At 42.6% G+C, this 18,453-nt stretch overlaps 1 protein-coding gene across 3 annotated transcripts in view; it reads right to left on the reverse strand.

Annotated features, from left to right (window-relative positions):
• Window positions 1-18,453, reverse strand: part of OXCT1 (3-oxoacid CoA-transferase 1) — a 1,005,602-nt gene that overhangs the window by 660,947 nt on the left and 326,202 nt on the right. For all 3 annotated transcript variants that reach the window (XM_069627204.1, XM_069627203.1, XM_069627202.1), the window contains one exon: window positions 5,947-6,082. In XM_069627204.1, coding sequence (XP_069483305.1) covers window positions 5,947-6,030 — 84 coding nt within the window. In that variant the 5' untranslated portion in view covers window positions 6,031-6,082. The remainder of the gene's footprint in view (window positions 1-5,946; window positions 6,083-18,453) is intronic.

Below are 18,453 nucleotides of genomic sequence, written 5' to 3' on the forward strand. Positions count from 1 at the left end.
CCAATATAAGGGTAAGCGTATCAAATTATCTAATTCCAAGTGGATTTTGTTGCATTATATCACTCGAGGTGCATACTATTAATTATCCTAAATATGACTCTCCAGTGATTTGTACCGACTTCTCAATATTTCAAGGTACACTTATTTCAATCATCAATCATTTTACCAGTACCGCAAAGTGCTATCTGTTTGACCACCAATGTAATGTGTGCTAATTCAACTATTTTTTATTTTTGAATATTCTCTCCCGTCATTGTACATATACTGAACTGATGAACTGACAACCGTATCCGGTCAAACATTATCCTTTTTTGTTTGAATACATGCAAATTTGTGTAAAATTGTTTTTTGATTTATACAAATTGGATGTGTACATGGATTTCGGAGTTGGTTGTGAATTGGTCTAAAATAACTGCCAAATATGCTCCATGCCTGGGATTTCCATATACTGTCCGCCTCAAATTCAATTGTAATTGGAACTATTAATTAACACACATTCTCAGAGGAAGAGCTTTTTAGCTCGAAACACGTGTCAGACTGCCTTCGAATTGAATAAAAATCAGATCTAATTGCACTTAATTTTTGTTTGCGGAGTGTGTTTGCAAAAAACCCCCCCTTTCTAGTTTGAGGGAAGGGCCCATCTTGATGGCTTCAGCACTCCTCCCCAGAACTCCCCCCCATGAAATATACAAGGAAGATAATGTTTGTATACTTTGGGCCTCATTATAAGTTGGCTGGTGCAGTGAAATATGGCATTAATACCATATAGTGCCACATTACCACACCGCCCAACATGTTTGAGGTTAAGAAGGAGGAAAAACCTCCAGCAAGAAGCTGCAGGTATTTCCTCTACTGCACCGCCCACAATCGGCCAATTCAGTGATATTAGCGCTGTCAGAATTACCCAGAAATACTTAATGGAGTCCAAAGGTCTCCAATTAAAGGGGACTAAAACCACCTACAGCCACTTGTAATATGGCGGTAGTACCACCGGACCAAGTGATGTAACGGTTAACACAGTTTGGGGGTATATCAGCAGATTTATCACCAAACTGATACCACTAAATGCGCAATGAGGCCCATTGAGTGATAACACCAAGAAATCTCTTAATGACAAGTTCAATTGTGCGATCGGGATAGTAAAATGAATCCCCAAATATGTACTGACCCGTTTAACACCACTGTATTCCAATGTCCCAAAGCATTTCCAGGATTCAATAGCCATTAGGGGTATAGCATTCTGTCCCATCTGCTAAGAAAATCTAGAAGTCTGACTTAATTGCCTATTTCTTTAGTATGCGCTCAATCAAATAACGTCACTGTGATATTCCGGAAATCCGGATTCTCTACTCTCTACTGGTAATATTGTGATTAATTTTAAATGCCAATATCAGTGACTCAAGGGGCAGCAAAACCTATCAAGTGGTCAGTCAAAAGGAAGGCAGACACACATTAGCGAAAATGGCTGCCGTATGTTACACATAGAATGCCTAGACCATGTTGCTACTCGCCATACCCAATCCGAACATAGCCATAGCACGGAAAAGGAAAGCCCATGGCACATTCTCAAAGGCCTCCACTGCATCAAATGCCTTTACACTCTTGGCTGATGTCTGAACTGTCTACCAAATCAGAAACCCAGTTTCCCATTGTTGAAGGATGGTTTGCAATACTCGGAAATATGTGCCCATCTAGTTAGACTGGCCAGTCTTGACTCATCAAAGAGATTAGGCAGTAGCTGATGACTGCCTATTGGTCTTTGCCTGGATTAAGGTAGATTTGTATTATAGCATAGCAAGAGCCTATGACCAGATGATCAGAAATCACAGAAGAATGGATGAAGGTGTGGCCTGATGAGGTTGACAATGGAGTTAAGGTTGGCGAAGCAGTGGGGCATTCTGTATAAAGCCTTAACCACTTGCTCATGTCATGTTTGGATGTCAAGCTTTTTGGATGGCAATTTAACTAAAGAATGTATCTATTTGCAACTATAACCAAGTGATGTGTATGCATTTAGGACATGATACACAATATTCTTTAGAATAATCACCAAAAGCAATCCCTTTTGTGACAGCTACTCGATGAGATTTGATTTCTCCTATTTTTAAATAATTTGCAACAATATTGTCAGATTTGTTAGCCGCTATCAGGGAGGCAACCTTCCTGTCTGCTACAACATATCACACTCTACTGCTAATAATGGTGTTAGATTTTCCTATATATATTTTTTTATTTCAGCTTTATTTCAATAGTTTTTACCACAAAAGCCAGCATGTTAAAAGTAATCATCTCAAAAAACATCATGACATAAAAACACAACAAACTATTAATACAATCAAGGCCAATCACAGGGATTTACAAGATAAAAACATAATTAAACCTATTTCACGCACCCCCTTCTGACAATTGTTAAACAATACCATTTGTAAGTGCCAGTGTGCATAAAGTGCATAATAGTTTAAAATTGAGGAACTAGCTGCTCAATACCTGGGGATCCTCCTGTAACCCTACAGCGGGCAATAAGAAGGTGAGAGAGATATTACCCGTTCCATTATGACAGTCCACCTATTGACTACAAAGGCCCATTCTCAAGTGCATGGAAGAAATTCCCTTTAACTGGGGCCAGTTTAATAGTAGTTGTAAGGAAGTCATGGTATCAACAGTAAGACAGACGCAAGTGACCATAGTTCAAGGGTGTTCATTGAACTTCAATTGGGTTTGAAAAACACATATACAACCCTAAATCTAAAGAGGGGAGCAAGCTACGACCATCAAATAATAATAGTGCAGCCCTAGTGGTGTCTTGTCAAAATAAAAGGGGCTGTACTAATACACCTATTGCCAATCCATACCTCTAAATACAAATCGTGTGGTAAACAATGTTATGCAAAACAAAAGTGTTCAAGAAATGATAGGTCAGGATACTCAAGCTGTTGGCTTCCCTTCCCCACGTTTTCAGCACAGGACTAGGCAGCACCCTCTAGCTTAACACAGTCTCTGGCTTCTCTAGCACAAAGGTGCAGTTAAAAACGTCAACATCATGGCCTTCTGAACCAAAGTCTTTTTGCCATTCAAAGTCTCTTCTTTCAGAGGGCCTGATGCAACAAACAAAGTTCCTTTCCTTTTTGTATTTCAGCGCTACACAATTTTCTTAGGTGATTTACTATTCACCTCGGATCCCCCTCCACCAGGCTCAGATCCGTTTTGACACAAAGCTTGCAATAGATATCCCTCTGCGAGGCTCAGACCAACTTTATATAGTTTTGTTATAAACTTTCTTTACTGCATCAACATCGAAGGATTTTGCTTGACCCTTCGCAGGACCACTTCGATTCACAAACCTTTGCCACTCTTTCACGTTTTTCAACTCTCAGCTGGATACCTTACTGAGAGCTTCGATTGAGCACACACGCAGTGCCAGACCACTCTGTCAAAGGTATTGCATCTTGGTTTCAAAGTTCAAATCACTCATCTGCAGTTCAACTTTACTTGCATTGGTTATCACATGCTTTTGATGCAATGTTAGTTTCAGCGCTCGCTATACAATGTTGCTGCTTGCAACCTTAGTTTCAACACAGACCGGTCTTGTATTGGTCTCCCCAACTCACCGGCTGTGTTGATTTCACTGATGCTGCTTTGGTGTTGGACAGTACTAAGGCAGCTGGCGATTCCCCCCACCTTGTTTATCGACGCAGGAGTGCTCCGGGTACCTCAGACACAATGTAGGATTCCATAGCATGGTTTCCTGGTCTTACGTTTTCTATTCTCAAGGCTTCGTGAAAGTAATGGTTCTTTGTCTGAAAGGTAAAGGGAACTCCCCTCCTTGCAATCCCCTTCTGTTTCGCCGTCTATCTCCTCTTGTTAAACTGCCATCTTGGAACGGCTTTCCTCGTGTGCTTTGCTTCGCTCAAAGTGAGCTCTCAGCCTTTTATTCGTGTGGGGAAGTTTAATGGAAGCCAGGTGTGTGTGATGGTCAGTAATTGCCTGACATTGCATGGCCATTGTATTGTGACACTTCAGGTATACGGCTCAGGTGTTAGTCCATTTTCTCTCATAGCAGGCTGTCTGTGAGAAAGTGTTTGTGTTCTAAAAGGGGGGCGAGTTCCTATATCCTACCTGGTAGGAAGGTGTTATAGAGTAGGGGATACCACATCTCACCATCCGGTGTCCCACTCTCACAAGACCCCTCATCCAGAGTCCCGCACTGGTGCACCCCAGGGAACTGGATCCAAAAGCGATGGCCATGTCCTGGCCACATGAATGACATATCCCCGGGGACTAGTGGGCTAGACATCTTCTGGTTTCGCATAGTCCAGGATTTAACTTCATACAATTTAGAAATTGGGAGAGATAGCATCAACAGTTGTTATTCCCCTTAAAGGGCAAGCCATTACTTGCGTCGTGTTATCATTTCACACATTTGAACCTCCTTCACCATGCCCTAATCAAAAACTAGCTTACGGTAAAAGTGATAAGTTGGTCCTTGGCTGCCAGACAGAGAATTATAGCTTCAACAGTGGTAGTGACTGAATACTGAAAAAAAGGAGGTTTTAATGAAACTCTCCTCAAGTCAGCATAGTTGGGACACAGAACTAGAAAGTGGACCATGTCCTTCCCTAGCGCCTGAGCAAAGAGGGCAGAGCGGACTAAGATTATTATACCACCTGGACCTCACAGCAGCTAAGGGCAATATGCCCAAGCGTGAATTAAGGAAAAGAGATCTCACCGTATTAGGACACATTAGATCCAGGTAGTCTTCCTAGCCGTAGTTCTGCTTCATGTCCCAGTATCTACTAAATTGAGATGACATCTGCAATCTCCTTCCAATTTCTGCTTCTCTTTGAGCCATAAGAACACGATTCACACTGTCATTTGAGTTGACATTGAGTTGAACCAGCTTTGCCCTACAGGCTTTTTGAATGGGCTGTAGATCTAACTAGAGTAAAATCTGGAAATTTGGAGCAGGGGTAGGTAGGCCCAGCAGATCTTTCAAGAATCTATTTCCAATTACAGACAAATGCCCTACCTATATTGAAGTGTCTGTTCATACACAAAATTAATAGTCCATTTCTAATTTTTGAATTTGTGCATTGAGCTATGTACCATTGGGGAGATTGGTCAATGAAAGCATTCCAATTGTTGATCACAATCATATCAGCAGAAATAGTTAACTGACAGAACTCCACTATAACCAATTTTAGGGAAACAGCAATTCTTTCCTTAGGGAAGTGTTAAGGACTGCCATCTGGCAAAGGTATAGAAGCCCCGTTTTTTAAGAATTATATTCAAAGCTAGAAACATGCAGGTAATTCTCTCTCGGAGTGGGTCTGCTGACCAGAAACCCCCTCTCCAAAAGCATAATACACACCTGTGCCTGGCTAAATCAGTAGCCTGATATGCAGCCCCTGCTTTCTTGTGGCACAAAGCAGGTTTGGGGCACAGGTGCCCTCTTGACAGCTGCAGCGAGAGCCAAGTCACTGCAGCACAAGGATGTTATTTAAGATATGAACCTCTGTTCTAAAACCCCATAATTATGAGTTGACTGTTTTGGTGACCCGTTAAGCTTGAAGTAGAAGTCATACTAGGGTCTGGGTATGGTGGATTGTATTCGTCATAATTATTACAGCCACATCCAACTGATATTAAACTTGTGTCAGCCATGTGAGCCAGGGCCGGCCTTACATGTGGCAGTGCCGGGGCGAGGAAATGAAATGTGGTGCCCGGTCCCGAATGGATGGGTCACCAAATTTAGTTTCCTCGCCCGTTGCTTGGTTAAATACAGTGCCGATGCCAAACCAGCCTTGTGTGGATGGTGAAACGTGGGCGGTGCAATGGCTGTGCTCACGCGTGTTTCCAGCCACCCGATTAGCTGAGCGCCCTTACCCTGGTAAGAAAAAGATAATTACTTAGCGTGAAAAGTATTAATTTATAACATGCCCATCTTACCTGAGGTATAAGCTCCACTTCTAGTTCCCCAGACAAATACTGCCGTTCAAATTCTGCATTCTCTCCAACGTACGATGCCATCATACGATTTATCTGCTTTGTATTAAGTAGAAGGCCAAGGCCAAAATCGTCCGAACTACACATGAGAAAAAGAGAACAAGTAAATAAAAAGTAAAATGTGCTGAAATGAAGAGGCGGTCTCTGCAAGTACATCAAAGTTAATAAAGTGAAACATTACATTCATGCAAGGCACAAAATCAAATTGCAAGGATATGTCTGAATTTAAGTATGGTGGGACAGGGGTTAACATTTTTTTGCAAGCAGCAAGGAAAAAGGGGCAGCCAGTCATTAATCGCAGTTTGTGATTTATTATAAACTAAGTGTTAATTGTCATTTGGTCATCAAATCTGACCGTATTGGCACAGAAAACAGGCCCAGGCTGGCCCGTTGGCATTGCTCATCTGCCCTAGAAGCCAGTCTGTATTTAACAAACAAGCAATAACAAACACAAACAATCTGAGTGATATGATGAGTGCTCCTGCCAAAACTTAGATGTCCTGGAAAGTAATTCTTTCATTTCTTCCCTGGAGGATGTAGCATCAACCTCTGAGCCTTTCAGGGGCTTCTTTTCTCTTCATCCCAGATGGGCCCTTCCATCATGGCTGCCGGGATGCATCGTGTGTGTGGGACGACTGTCCTGAGGCCAGAAGACCGCCTCCCTGCCGGTCCGTTTGGCCAGGGCTCCCTACATCAAGCTTTTTGGCCTGGGAGCCGGCAGGCGACACCGGCCACCACTAAGGCCCACATTTTAGGCTCCAATCCCTGTCCGGCTGTAACCAGAGTGCCGTGCATGCTTACCCCCTTCTTCCTCCCTGCTCTCAATCTGCATGCATTTGAGATGTGGCTATGGATCTCTACCTCCTTCAACATGTGCGTGGAAGGAGCATGGAGCGTTCATCCCTTCTTACCATGCCCCCAGGGTAAGCGCTGTCTCCCTGCATAGCTCATGGCTGTGTGCACCATTATTTTTTCCTGACATCTTACCGCTCCTATTACACCCCTTGTTGCCATCTCCTCCAGCCTGCCACTTCCACTGTTTGGCCCTTCTGCTATTTTCCTTCCCGTCCTCAGACACTCTCCACTATCTCAAACTGTTAGGTGTTCCCTTTTCACCAGCTGGCTTCCCGCTATCTGCTCCACGTTCCCTCATCACCTTGTTCTCTGTCTTCAGCCGCCATTTGCCGCTACTCTTCTGGGCTCGTCTTCCTTCCTTATGAGACTCTTTCTTCTTGAACAATCCCCCTCTTCCTCCACAACCATGCGAGCAATTCTACACCTTGTGACCCTAACAGCTTGAACATTTAATCTCTGTGAATCTTGCAGTCTGTTTGATTCATGAATTAATCTTCACATATCAAATTCTATCTGTCCTGTTGGTATGTTTCCTTTGGCCCATCGGCTCTGCTTATTCCCTTTGTACTGTTGTCCGCTCTGCACTTGTAGTCCGGCAGCTGCGTTGAGCGTACCTTGTGCCGATTTCATCTAGGACTCCGTGTTTTTTGCCACATTGTACTATTCGGTATTAATTTGTGTTGTAGCCGCCACGAGGCCGGTTTGCCCGCAGGTTTGTCCGCATGCCTCTCCCCCACCTCCCACCCTGCCCATGTGTATTTCTCCCTTGTTTGTGATTGCCATGGCTCTCTAAGCTGTGAACTGAGTGTCTTCCCTTGCTGTCACACACGCTGCATTATCTTTCGGCAGCTGCGCTGAGTGTACTTTGTGCCTGCTCCATCTAGGGCCCTGTGTTGTAGTTTTCCCTGCATTACACTAGTGTGTTTTACTTCTGTTGTAGTTGCCTCGTGGACTGTGATCCTGCTAGTTTGCCTGCCTTCCTGATTTCCCCCTCTCCCCAAACCCCATCCATGTTGCTAACTGGTCTGGCACACCAGTCACTGAACTGATTGTCTTCCCTTGTTGATGGCCTTGCTGCTTTTGTAATCCTGCAGTGAGTGTACCTTACCCTTACCAAACGTACCTGTTTTCCGATGTTACCTAATATCTAGTAATCCGTTTTTACCTTTTTACTTCTGCTGCCTAGGTCACTGCTGTCCCTTGCTTCTGCTAATTGTTTTTCCTCTGGTCTCTGCCTCTACCCACCCTCCTATTCCCTCTTTCACATGCCTCCAATGTTCCCATCACCTCCCTCCCCCCTCTTCTTCACTTCTTCCCCTCCCCCTCTTCTTATCCTCACTTTAATTTCTGTTTGTACTTATTTTACCCCTTACCTTAGTAAGAGCGTTTTGTATGTCCACCCCCTCTCTCCACTTCTCCCCTCGTCCCCCTCGCCCTTGCTCTCATACTATAGCACTTGCACGTTCCGAATGTTTCAAGACCTTTTCAGAACGCTTTCTCCCATTTTCTGTTTTGTACCTTCTGCCTTTCACTCCCCATGCGACATGAAACAAATTTTAATGTATAGAGCGCATTACAAATGAGCAATAAATACATAGAAGGCCAAGTAGCAAGCTCAGCCACTTGGTTGCAATAACTATAAATTGAATATAATCTTCACTCGATAAAGAGTCTTGATGGTTGTCTGGCTGCAGTTGTGAGTTTCGTTCCTCCATGTTCCCCAAAAGGATCTTGCACCCAGTTATGTTAGGTATTCTTGTAAAGCACAGCTTACACCAAAAAGGCAATTTGGTGCAAAATAAGTTTTGAAGAACTTGCAGGCGCTGGATTAAATATGCTGACTGCGCTAGATGGAGAGAAAAACAGTAATCATGATTCCAAAGATCAGGGATGCTACTACTGGGGCCCGTGTATACTCCGGAAGGTAAGAGAGAACTCTCAGAAGAACTCTTAGTTTAAAGTGGTCCGACTGATGCACAGTACTAATTTGAGAGTCCACTGATAGTGAGGCCGTGATCTTAACCCTATGGTCTTTAACCACAGAAACAGGCCTAGGGAAAGGTACAAGCAGAGGATGTCCACAAAGAGGGGCCTGAAGGAGGATTGACGAGGCAGAGTGTTGCATTAAGTCAGTGATCGAAGGGAAGTCAGTCTGCTAGTTGCACACTAGACAATGCAGCCAAGCTGGTAGGAAACAGTTCAAGGAGAGAGAGTACAATCATGGCTCTGCATAAGTGGTAGTGGCATGCATGCCCAATTTACGCCCTGAAATTAAGCCAATACTAGTCTAAAGAAAGGAAAACTGGGAATAACAGATTTGCATGTGGCTGATGTTTATGCTGCATGCACTATGCAGGTGATGCATTCAGCCCAGTGGCATGAGCAGAGCCTTCTATGTAGAGGCCCGCTGCCGCTTGACGGGAAGATGGCCTCATTTTTAATTATGGGAATTCCTCGCCACAAAGGAGGTTTAGATCACAAGAGAAATTCCCATTTTTTAATCTTACAATATAATTTCTACTTTCTGTAATGAATCTGGAGTAAGACTCGGACACAGACATTGTGATGAGTGCTACAGACTATTAAAGTAAAAGAAGAGTTGGAGAAAGACCCATCTCGCTCTAACACTGAGGGGTTTCCCAGCATCAACAAAACTAAAGCATGTTAGTGTCAGAAAGCCCAAAAAAAAAAAAAAAAAAAAAAAAAAAAAAAAAGAGTTCTCGGTCCTGTGTCCAAAATCCTATCCTGATCCATACAAGCTAAACTTCTTAAGAAAAAGTGCAAGGGATAAAGTCTTACAACTGGCCATCTGTAGTCTACTTTAATGTTCCAACAAATTTCCATAAGGTGCACAAATGATTAAAGTTCCCCAAGGTTTCACAGATCTCAGAAAAGTTGAAGGTTTTTCCTTCCCTCAAGTTTTCAGCTTCTCTTCAGATCCCTACAACACTTTTTTTCCTTGGCAAAAAGCAACTTTCCAATTAAGGGGGTATGGTTCCCATCCCCCTAGCATCACACACACACACACACACACAGGTTCTTCCTCCCCCCTCAACTTACTCTACAGTTCACAGTTCTTTTACAATGACTCCATTCGGGGGTATGGTTCCCTTCCCCTAGATTTCACACTCTTGAATTAAGATGTGGGTCATCAGACTCACATTCACTTTGGCCTGGTTTGTTCTCCTGCCAGGACTTCACAATATTTCCTTTTCCTTTCGAGGGGGAGTCCTCTGACTCACATTCACACTTGCCTGGTATACTCTCCTGCCAGGACTTTACAAAAAGTTACTTTTCCTTTCAGATGTGGTCTAGAGACTCCGTCTTTACAATGTAACACACACAGTTTCGTGCAGGTCCTAAACTCTCTCAGTGCAGTGCCTAGTTTACTCTCCTAAAATATAAACACACTCGAACTAGTGGACAAATCAGGATGACGGACTGCCTAGATAATTTTTATATTTAACTTGGTTTCAATTTCCAAGTCTTTATTAGTTTATTTGTACACAATCTAAAAGTAAAATGAAACAGTTCCTATGACGTGGTGACCCATTCACTTTTCATTCATTCACATACATACTCATCTCATCAATCTCTTATTCAGCAATTCATTTTTTCGAAAAATGGTCTACATATAAAAAACAACAGTTCAACATCTGTTATATCTCCATCTCATTACAGTTCATTAGGAAAAAACTCCCCACACTCTTGGGGTATGACAAAGATCTGTGTTCTCTTGTTCCCACAGATTCACGTCGACACGTATTTCAGTTGCTCTCTGCGAGCATCCCCATTAGTGCTCTCTCTGCACGGCAACCTTCTTTAGGACAGAACATCCCATTTTTCAAACACATCTATTGGCATGAGCCACAGCATCTATAAAAATATATATACAAAACTAGGTAAGTCTTAGGCATTCCCATCCATCTTTTTCAATTATTTGATTGCATATTAATATGCTATGCTTTAACCAAAGGTTTATGTAAAGCATCTTCTGACTCATCTCCTATCCAGTAGAATCAGGAGGGGCAGAGTGTGATATTGGCTTTCAGAGCGTCTCAATTGCAGTCTTAAGGAGAATTGTCCTCTGATCTGTGGGTTTAAGACGTGTATCTATTACTGTCTCGTCCTCCCCAATTCATCATACACAACCACCACCCTTAGTGTGCTGTCACATGTCACGAATCATAGATTTCATATCATATCACTTACTCAAAAGTGGGAACAGCCACGTACTGTGATGTTTATTCGTTTTTGAACGATTGATTGGCCGGGAGAAATGACTTCTAAGTCCACGGCTTTCCTTCTTTCCACACTGTGTAAGGTTCATCTAGTGGTTCGATTCCCCCACGTACATGCGTCTCTGGGAATATAAAAAATATGTACAAAGAGCTTAATCAGTTCTAAAGGTTCAGTCTGATTAGTGTATCGAATTTGCTTAGTACTTATGCATTACTTCTATTAATCCGAGTGACATCACTGGTCCGAAGTCTCGCGGTGGAAAAACACGCCTCTCGTGTTTTGTTAAAACTATACATCACATCCGTATTATGTTTAGGGTGAATTAATCTTAGATATATGAATGGAGACCGTCCACTTTGTATCTCAAACCGCTTAGTTCTTTAATTGTAAACAGTAGGGACCATGATCACTGCTCGGATAGACGCTGTCTCTTATTTTTAGTTGGACCGGCACATTCTCGTCTCCAAGGCGCATGGTTTACATATTCTACACTGTTCGCAAAAACGAACGGAGGAACGAACACAAACTGCAAAACCACAAGTGGCTCGCTTACCTCATTCAGGGTGTCTGTATTATTTTCTACTTTTCGCGTTCGTTGCAGCGTTCGCGGTACAGCCAACAAGATCGCGAGTCCCTTTGATACACCTCCTTGAGTTCATACACATAGAAAGAGGACTAGAGCAATCCTTCGTGCACGCGAGGGAAATGTTCTTCATCGCGGTTTATTGTTCCTCGTTTTTTCTGTTTTCTTTCTTCTATTGTTTAGTTTAAACACCATATCACTACGGTGTCACAGATATTATAATTACAGGCATTATCCCCGCCATTCTACAGTCAGGATTATAATGTCTTTGATTCATGGAGACAGAAATGGGACTATTTAGCTAGATGTTCCCGGATATTTTCAATCAACTATTGCATGGCATCCTCTCACCATGGACACATGCCATCCCCCAGTGGATAGTCTCGTTTTCAGCCACAAGTATATGAGGTGTATAAAACACTACAGTGTTTTCTCAGCGTCTTTTATACAAGTCCATCCAGTGCAAGTGCAGAAGATATTTATTGCAGATTTGCAATCAGAGGATTCCATTCCACACATAGATTCAGGCCTTGTTCCACTGTATCCAAAGTATGAATCCAGCGTTGTTCCTTCTGGTGTAAGAGAGTACCCATGTCGCCACCTCTCTTTGATGGCTTTATTGCTTGTAACACAAACCATGTTAGGTCTGTATCCTTGTGCCCATATCTCCCAAAGTGTTCCACCAGTGGCTTGTCCGTCACTTTATTCCTTATGCATGATCTATGCTCCGAGATGCGCTGTCGGACTTCCCTACTGGTCTTGCCTATATATAATAGGTCACATGGACATCTGATTACATAAATGACATTCTTGGTTTTACAGTTAGTATGTGTCCTCAATTGCCACTTCACTTGTCTGTATTCAAAATTAGTTCTTACTTCTGCCATGGGGCAGGCTACACATCCTCCACATTTATGGTGACCAGTCACCGGCGGCAGCCCCCATTGATTTAATATCGTCTGGTTGTTTTTTGGTTCGACATATGTATGCACTAGTTTTTGCCCAAGGTTTTGATTCCTTTTAAAGGCAAACATCGGTCTCCGATGTAAAGATCCATCTTGTTTCACAAGATCCCAGTTGTGGTTGACTATCTTTTTGATCTGATTGCTTATTGGATTGTAAGTAGTCACACACACCAACCGCTCTCCTTTGTCCTTTCGGTGATGTGTTAAGCATACATCTCTGTTCGTATTTTTGGCCCTCTTCAAGTTGTTTTTGACCAGTCTTGTTGGGTATCCCCTCTCCACCAGTCTCTCTTGTAGCTTTTTTGAATGTGCCATAAATTCTTGTTTGGTGCTACAATTGCGGCGGATTCTTAAAAACTGTCCATAGGGTAGGTTATGTCGCAACCCAGCCGGGTGAAAGCTAGTGTAATGCAACAAAGTGTTGCGGTCTGTTGGCTTTCTATACAGTGTTGTCTCCAATTTGGCTCCTGTTTTTCTGATAATTAAATCTAGAAAACTCACCTCGGTCATACTGAATTCCATGGTGAACTTAATGTGGGTATCTTGTCTATTTAACCGCTGATGGAAAGTTTTTAAGGATTCCACATCACCTGTCCATGTTAGAAAAATGTCGTCAATGTACCTATGCCAACCCATCAGGTGTTGGCATAGGTCTGGGATAGCTTGGAGTGCATTCAAATGACCTAGTACAAACTTATCTTCAAAATCTGCCATATAGAAGTTCGCCACATCCAGGGCAAATGTTGCCCCCATACTGACTCCTCTGCACTGTTTGTACATCTGTTGTTTATGCAGAAAAAAGTTTTCTGTCATCGCCAACCTAGCGCATTCAAGTATAAATGGAGTTGGTGGTTGGTGAGGTGTATTTCGAGTGTTCAGAAAAGTGCCCAATACTTCCAAGCATTTCAGCTGCGGTATTGCTGTATACAGCGATTCAACGTCCATTGTTGCCAGGATCAGCCCCGGGGGGCATTGAATTTCTTGTGTAATTTTGATCATGCTTGTTGAATCTTTGACATAACTTGGCATCCTTTCTACAAACGGTTTTAAGAAAAATTCTACATATACCGACAGTGGCTCAAGTAGCGTATCTATGGCAGAAACAATGGGCCTTCCCGGCGGATTTGTTTTGTCTTTATGAATTTTCGGCAGTATATAAAATGCTGCCGTTTTGGATAAGGTTTGTTGAGAAATCGTCTTTCTCCCTCACTGATCCATTCTTCTCTCATAGCGTGGTCAGTGAGGCTGCTTATTGTTGTTGTGTATGATGAATTGGGTAGGACGAGACAGTAATAGATACACATCTTAAACCCACAGATCAGAGGACAATTCTCCTTAAGACTGCAATTGAGACGCTCTGAAAGCCAATATCACACTCTGCCCCCTCCTGATTCTACTGGATAGGAGGTGAGTCAGAAGATGCTTTACATAAACCTTTGGTTAAAGCATAGCATATTAATATGCAATCAAATAATTGAAAAAGATGGATGGGAATGCCTAAGACTTACCTAGTTTTGTATATATATTTTTATAGATGCTGTGGCTCATGACAATAGATGTGTTTGAAAAATGGGATGTTCTGTCCTGAAGAAGGTTGCCGTACAGAGAGAGCACTAATGGGAATGCTTGCAGAGAGCAACTGAAACACGTGTTGACGTGAATCTGTGGGAACAAGAGAACACAGATCTTTGTCATACCCCAAGAGTGTGGGGAGTTTTTTCCTAATGAACTGTAATGAGATGGAGATATAACAGATGTTGAACTGTTTTTTTATATGTAGACCATTTTTCGAAAAAATGAATTGCTGAATAAGAGATTGATGAGATGAGTATGTATGTGAATGAAAGAAAAGTGAATGGGTCACAACGTCATAGGAACTGTTTAATTTTACTTTTAGATTGTGCACAAATAAACTAATAAAGACTTGGAAATTGAAACCAAGTTAAATATAAAAATTATCTAGGCAGTCCGTCATCCTGATTTGTCCACTAGTTCGAGTGTGTTTATATTTTCTGATTGACCTACCTGAAGAACTAGGAACGTTAAAACAGGTACCCCTTATATATTTTTGCATAGTTTACTCTCCTGCCAGGACTTAACACTTTCACAACATAGGTGTGTTTCAGACGTGTTCAAACAAAAGGTTATCCACACAGCTTCCAGCTGTCAAGCTGTCTTTACAGCTTAGGCGTTATGCCTTTTAAGCAGACTGTAACTAGTCTAGCAAGTAAAAAGAAAACAGAAGAACCCCGCTAGCCCAGGCCCTTCATACCTCTCCTGGGATCATATTAGCAGACGCGCTTACCTTTCATTTTCGTTACGAATTCCGCGTTCGTTCGTCGTTCCTCTGACCGAGTCTTTACATTGTCCGCGTCTAACCAGGATTGACTGCCAAAAGCAGTGCAAGTTCGTCGTCAGTCCAGCTACGTCCTTACAGCCGTCACGTACTTGCGGGGTGGTGTCCGTTTATGTGGCGGCCAGCCCGCACGTGTGTCTTATAGGGCAGCGTTGCTGGTACGCGCATGCATGGAGGAGTTTTACAGCTCGTAAATATTGCAGCGGGCTATGACTCTAAGACACAGGCAGGCAGGGCTCCGAGCAGGTTCCATAGTGGAGTTGTCATTGATTCCCAGGGGAAAATGGAAAATGCAAGCACACAATCTCTTGCTCGTTACTAAACCGATGTAAATGATGCAAAACCCAGTGTGTTTCACGTGTGCAGCACATTTCTAACCGTTGCACTGGTTCAAGCGGGTTAAACCTCACTTAAGACCACACTGTCAGCTATATACCATGATTAATCCTTAATGTATGTTCTAATACAAGACTTGCAACCTCATGTGGCTCGGGATGGTGGATGATGAATCTTATCTAACCGATTCGGTACACGATATCGGTAATTGGCAGAACTGGTGAGTTATCACTCAGCTGTACTATTTACGCCCACCAATCGATTTTATCATTCAGACCACTCATTATGCTGTTAGTAATAAAAATCAGCTGTTCCTTTTTTAACAGGGTTCTTTTATCTCTGTTGCTGTCCATACTTCGTGAAAGTTTATACAAAAGGTCCAGCTAATGTCTTCCACATCATGATTATATTCGATCCAGTGATCTACTAGGGGTGCATTCCGAGTTTTATTTCTAATGCAGCTTTTATGTTCCCCTATCCGGATTTTGATTTTTCTCTGTTTTTCCCACATAGAGTTTTCTGCAGGGGCACCAGACTGCATAAATGACCATGTTAGAGTTGCAATTCGTAAAGCTTTTTTGTTGCCACATGGTTTAAAGGACAATGTCGACTGCTCTGCTTTTAAAAGTGGTGGAGCAGCAACGGCAGTTTACACATTGTGTATGGCCCCTCATAGCTGGAAACCCCCACTGTTGTGTCAATGTGGTTTGAGTTGCAGGTTTCCTACTGATGTCGTTTCTGGTCAGAAGTTCTTTAATATTGCAGCTTCTTTTGAAAGCAATTATAGGTCTAGCCATCGGCTGTTCCCCATTCTCCAGGATATGCCAATTTCTCCCAATGATTTTTTAAATTCCATTGGAGAGATGGTTATAGGTATTGACAAACACCAGTCGTTTGTTGGGTTCTTTCTGTGTACGTTGCGTACGTTGTTCCCTGTGTTCCAGGAGTGCCTCTCTATTATTATTCGCTCGTTTCCAGGCTGCCTGGGTAATTTTCTTTGGGTATCCCCTGTCTTCAAGTTTGTCTTTCATTTTAGCTGCTTCAATCTGATAGTCATTTCTGTTGGTACTGTTTCTTTTTAATCTCAGGAACTGGCCTAAGGGTAGATTATCTCGCACATGGCGCGGGTGAAAACTCGAGTAATGCAACAGTGAGTTTCTATCCGTTGGTTTATTGTATGGTTTAATCAGTAGTTTTTTCTTATCGGGATCTGAGTAGATGGTAATGTCCAAAAAATCTAAGGACATGTTGCTAAATTGATGGGTAAATTTCAAAAAACCATTCTGTGTATTGATCCACTCGAAAAAGTCTTTCAATTCATGTTCACTACCTGTCCAAATCAGGAAAAGGTTGTCTATATATCGGCGCCATTTTCTAATATGATTAATGAACAGGTTGGAGTTGTTCATGATGGTGTTAGTTTCAAAACCCTCCATGTACTGGCTGGCTACACTGGGCGCCAATGTGGCGCCCATGGCGGTTCCTTGTATCTGTTTATAGAACTCCCCATTAAAGTGGAAGTAGCTTTCTACTAGGGCCAGTTCTGCGCACCACAAAATGAATGATACAGGGGTGTTTTTGACAGTATGGACCCTTAACAGTTTTTCCTCAAGTACCTCCAAAGATAGTTGTTGGGGAATGCTAGTATACAAGGCCACTACATCAAGACCCACCAGAAATTCGATTTGTGGATCTAATTCTAGGTCTTCCACCTCCAAAATAATTTGGGTAGTATCAAGTACAAATGATACCATCTTCCTCACCAACGGTTGAAGGAATTTATCTGCAAATCTTGATAGGGGCTCTAGGACTGAGTTCACACACGAAACTATGGGTCTCCCTGGTGGATTAGAGGTGGCCTTGTGAATTTTGGGCAGAATGTAGAATTGCGTAATCTGAGGTTTATCTTTGATCAAAAATTCACATTATTTCCTACTGATCCAACCTCTATCTTGTGCTTTAGAAACTTCTACAGTAATCATATTCAGTAGACAAGGGGTAGGGTCCTCTGTGAGCAGTTGGTAAAAAGAGAGGTCTAATAGTTGACGATCGCATTCCCTTACATAGTCAGCACGATTCAGAATCACTGTGGTTCCTCCTTTGTCTGCCTTGCGTATTATTATGTCTTGATTATTAAAAAGGTGTTTCAAGGCAAGTGTTTCATTTTTGCTGATGTTCTGGTACACCTTCTTACCCTTAGCCTGTAATTCTAGAGTTTTAATCTCGTTCAATACTCTTTTTTGAAATACCAATGCTTCTGCACTCAGGGCTGCTGTTGGTACGCAAAAAACAGATTTATTGCTCAAACCAGAATCGGAAGCCTCACATTTGTGTGTGTTATCTTCGAAGAATTGGTGAAAGTGAACTTTTCTCATGAACTGACTGAATTCCTGTCGGAAGGTGAAAGGGCTATGGTGATTAGTGGACACAAAACCCATCCCTTTCTGTAATACCTGCATTTCTTGTTCTGTGGGTAGGTAGTCAGAAAGGTTTACCACAAGGATGCCATGCTTCATGTGACCCTGGGCTCCAAATCCCAGGTCTCTGCGCCATTCTCTAAAAAATGCTGCTGATCATTTGGCCTGTCACCTTGATTGCCTCCTCCTCGATTCCCTCTCCTGCCTCGAGGGTTGCCTCTCCTCATATTTCGTCGGTTAGCTTTACCGCGGTATATTTTATTGTCTCCAAATGAACTACCGTCGCTGGAGCTGAAGGAGGTATTCCTGAAGGACACCTTTTTCTTATTACCCGGTCCACCCTGGGCAGACGTGAGGTCCACTGCTTCTTGTGTGAAGTAATTCTCTTGTGTGTAGGGGAAGGCTTTTTCATGACTGAAGTTTGTAAGATCTTTATTCATCCTTCTAACCCGTTCACGCAACGTATCTTCTTTGAAGATGTTCATTTCCATCAGAAGATCATCCACTCTTTTTTTGTAGAGGTCAAGGGGTACCGTTTTTTTGTATTTCTTCCTCCAGTTTCTTATGGTCAATCAGTATTTTTTCTGTCATTTCGTTGGCAGTGTCGATTATCAAGATCAGCCAGTCACGGCCACATTTATTGGCCACGTAGCTCCATTCCAATATGAATCTAGGGTCATCTAGAAAGAGCCTTGG

This window comes from Ambystoma mexicanum, chromosome 6p, assembly GCF_040938575.1.
Source record: "Ambystoma mexicanum isolate Mex_15411 chromosome 6p, UKY_AmexF1_1, whole genome shotgun sequence".
Classification (NCBI taxonomy): Eukaryota; Metazoa; Chordata; class Amphibia; order Caudata; family Ambystomatidae; genus Ambystoma; species Ambystoma mexicanum.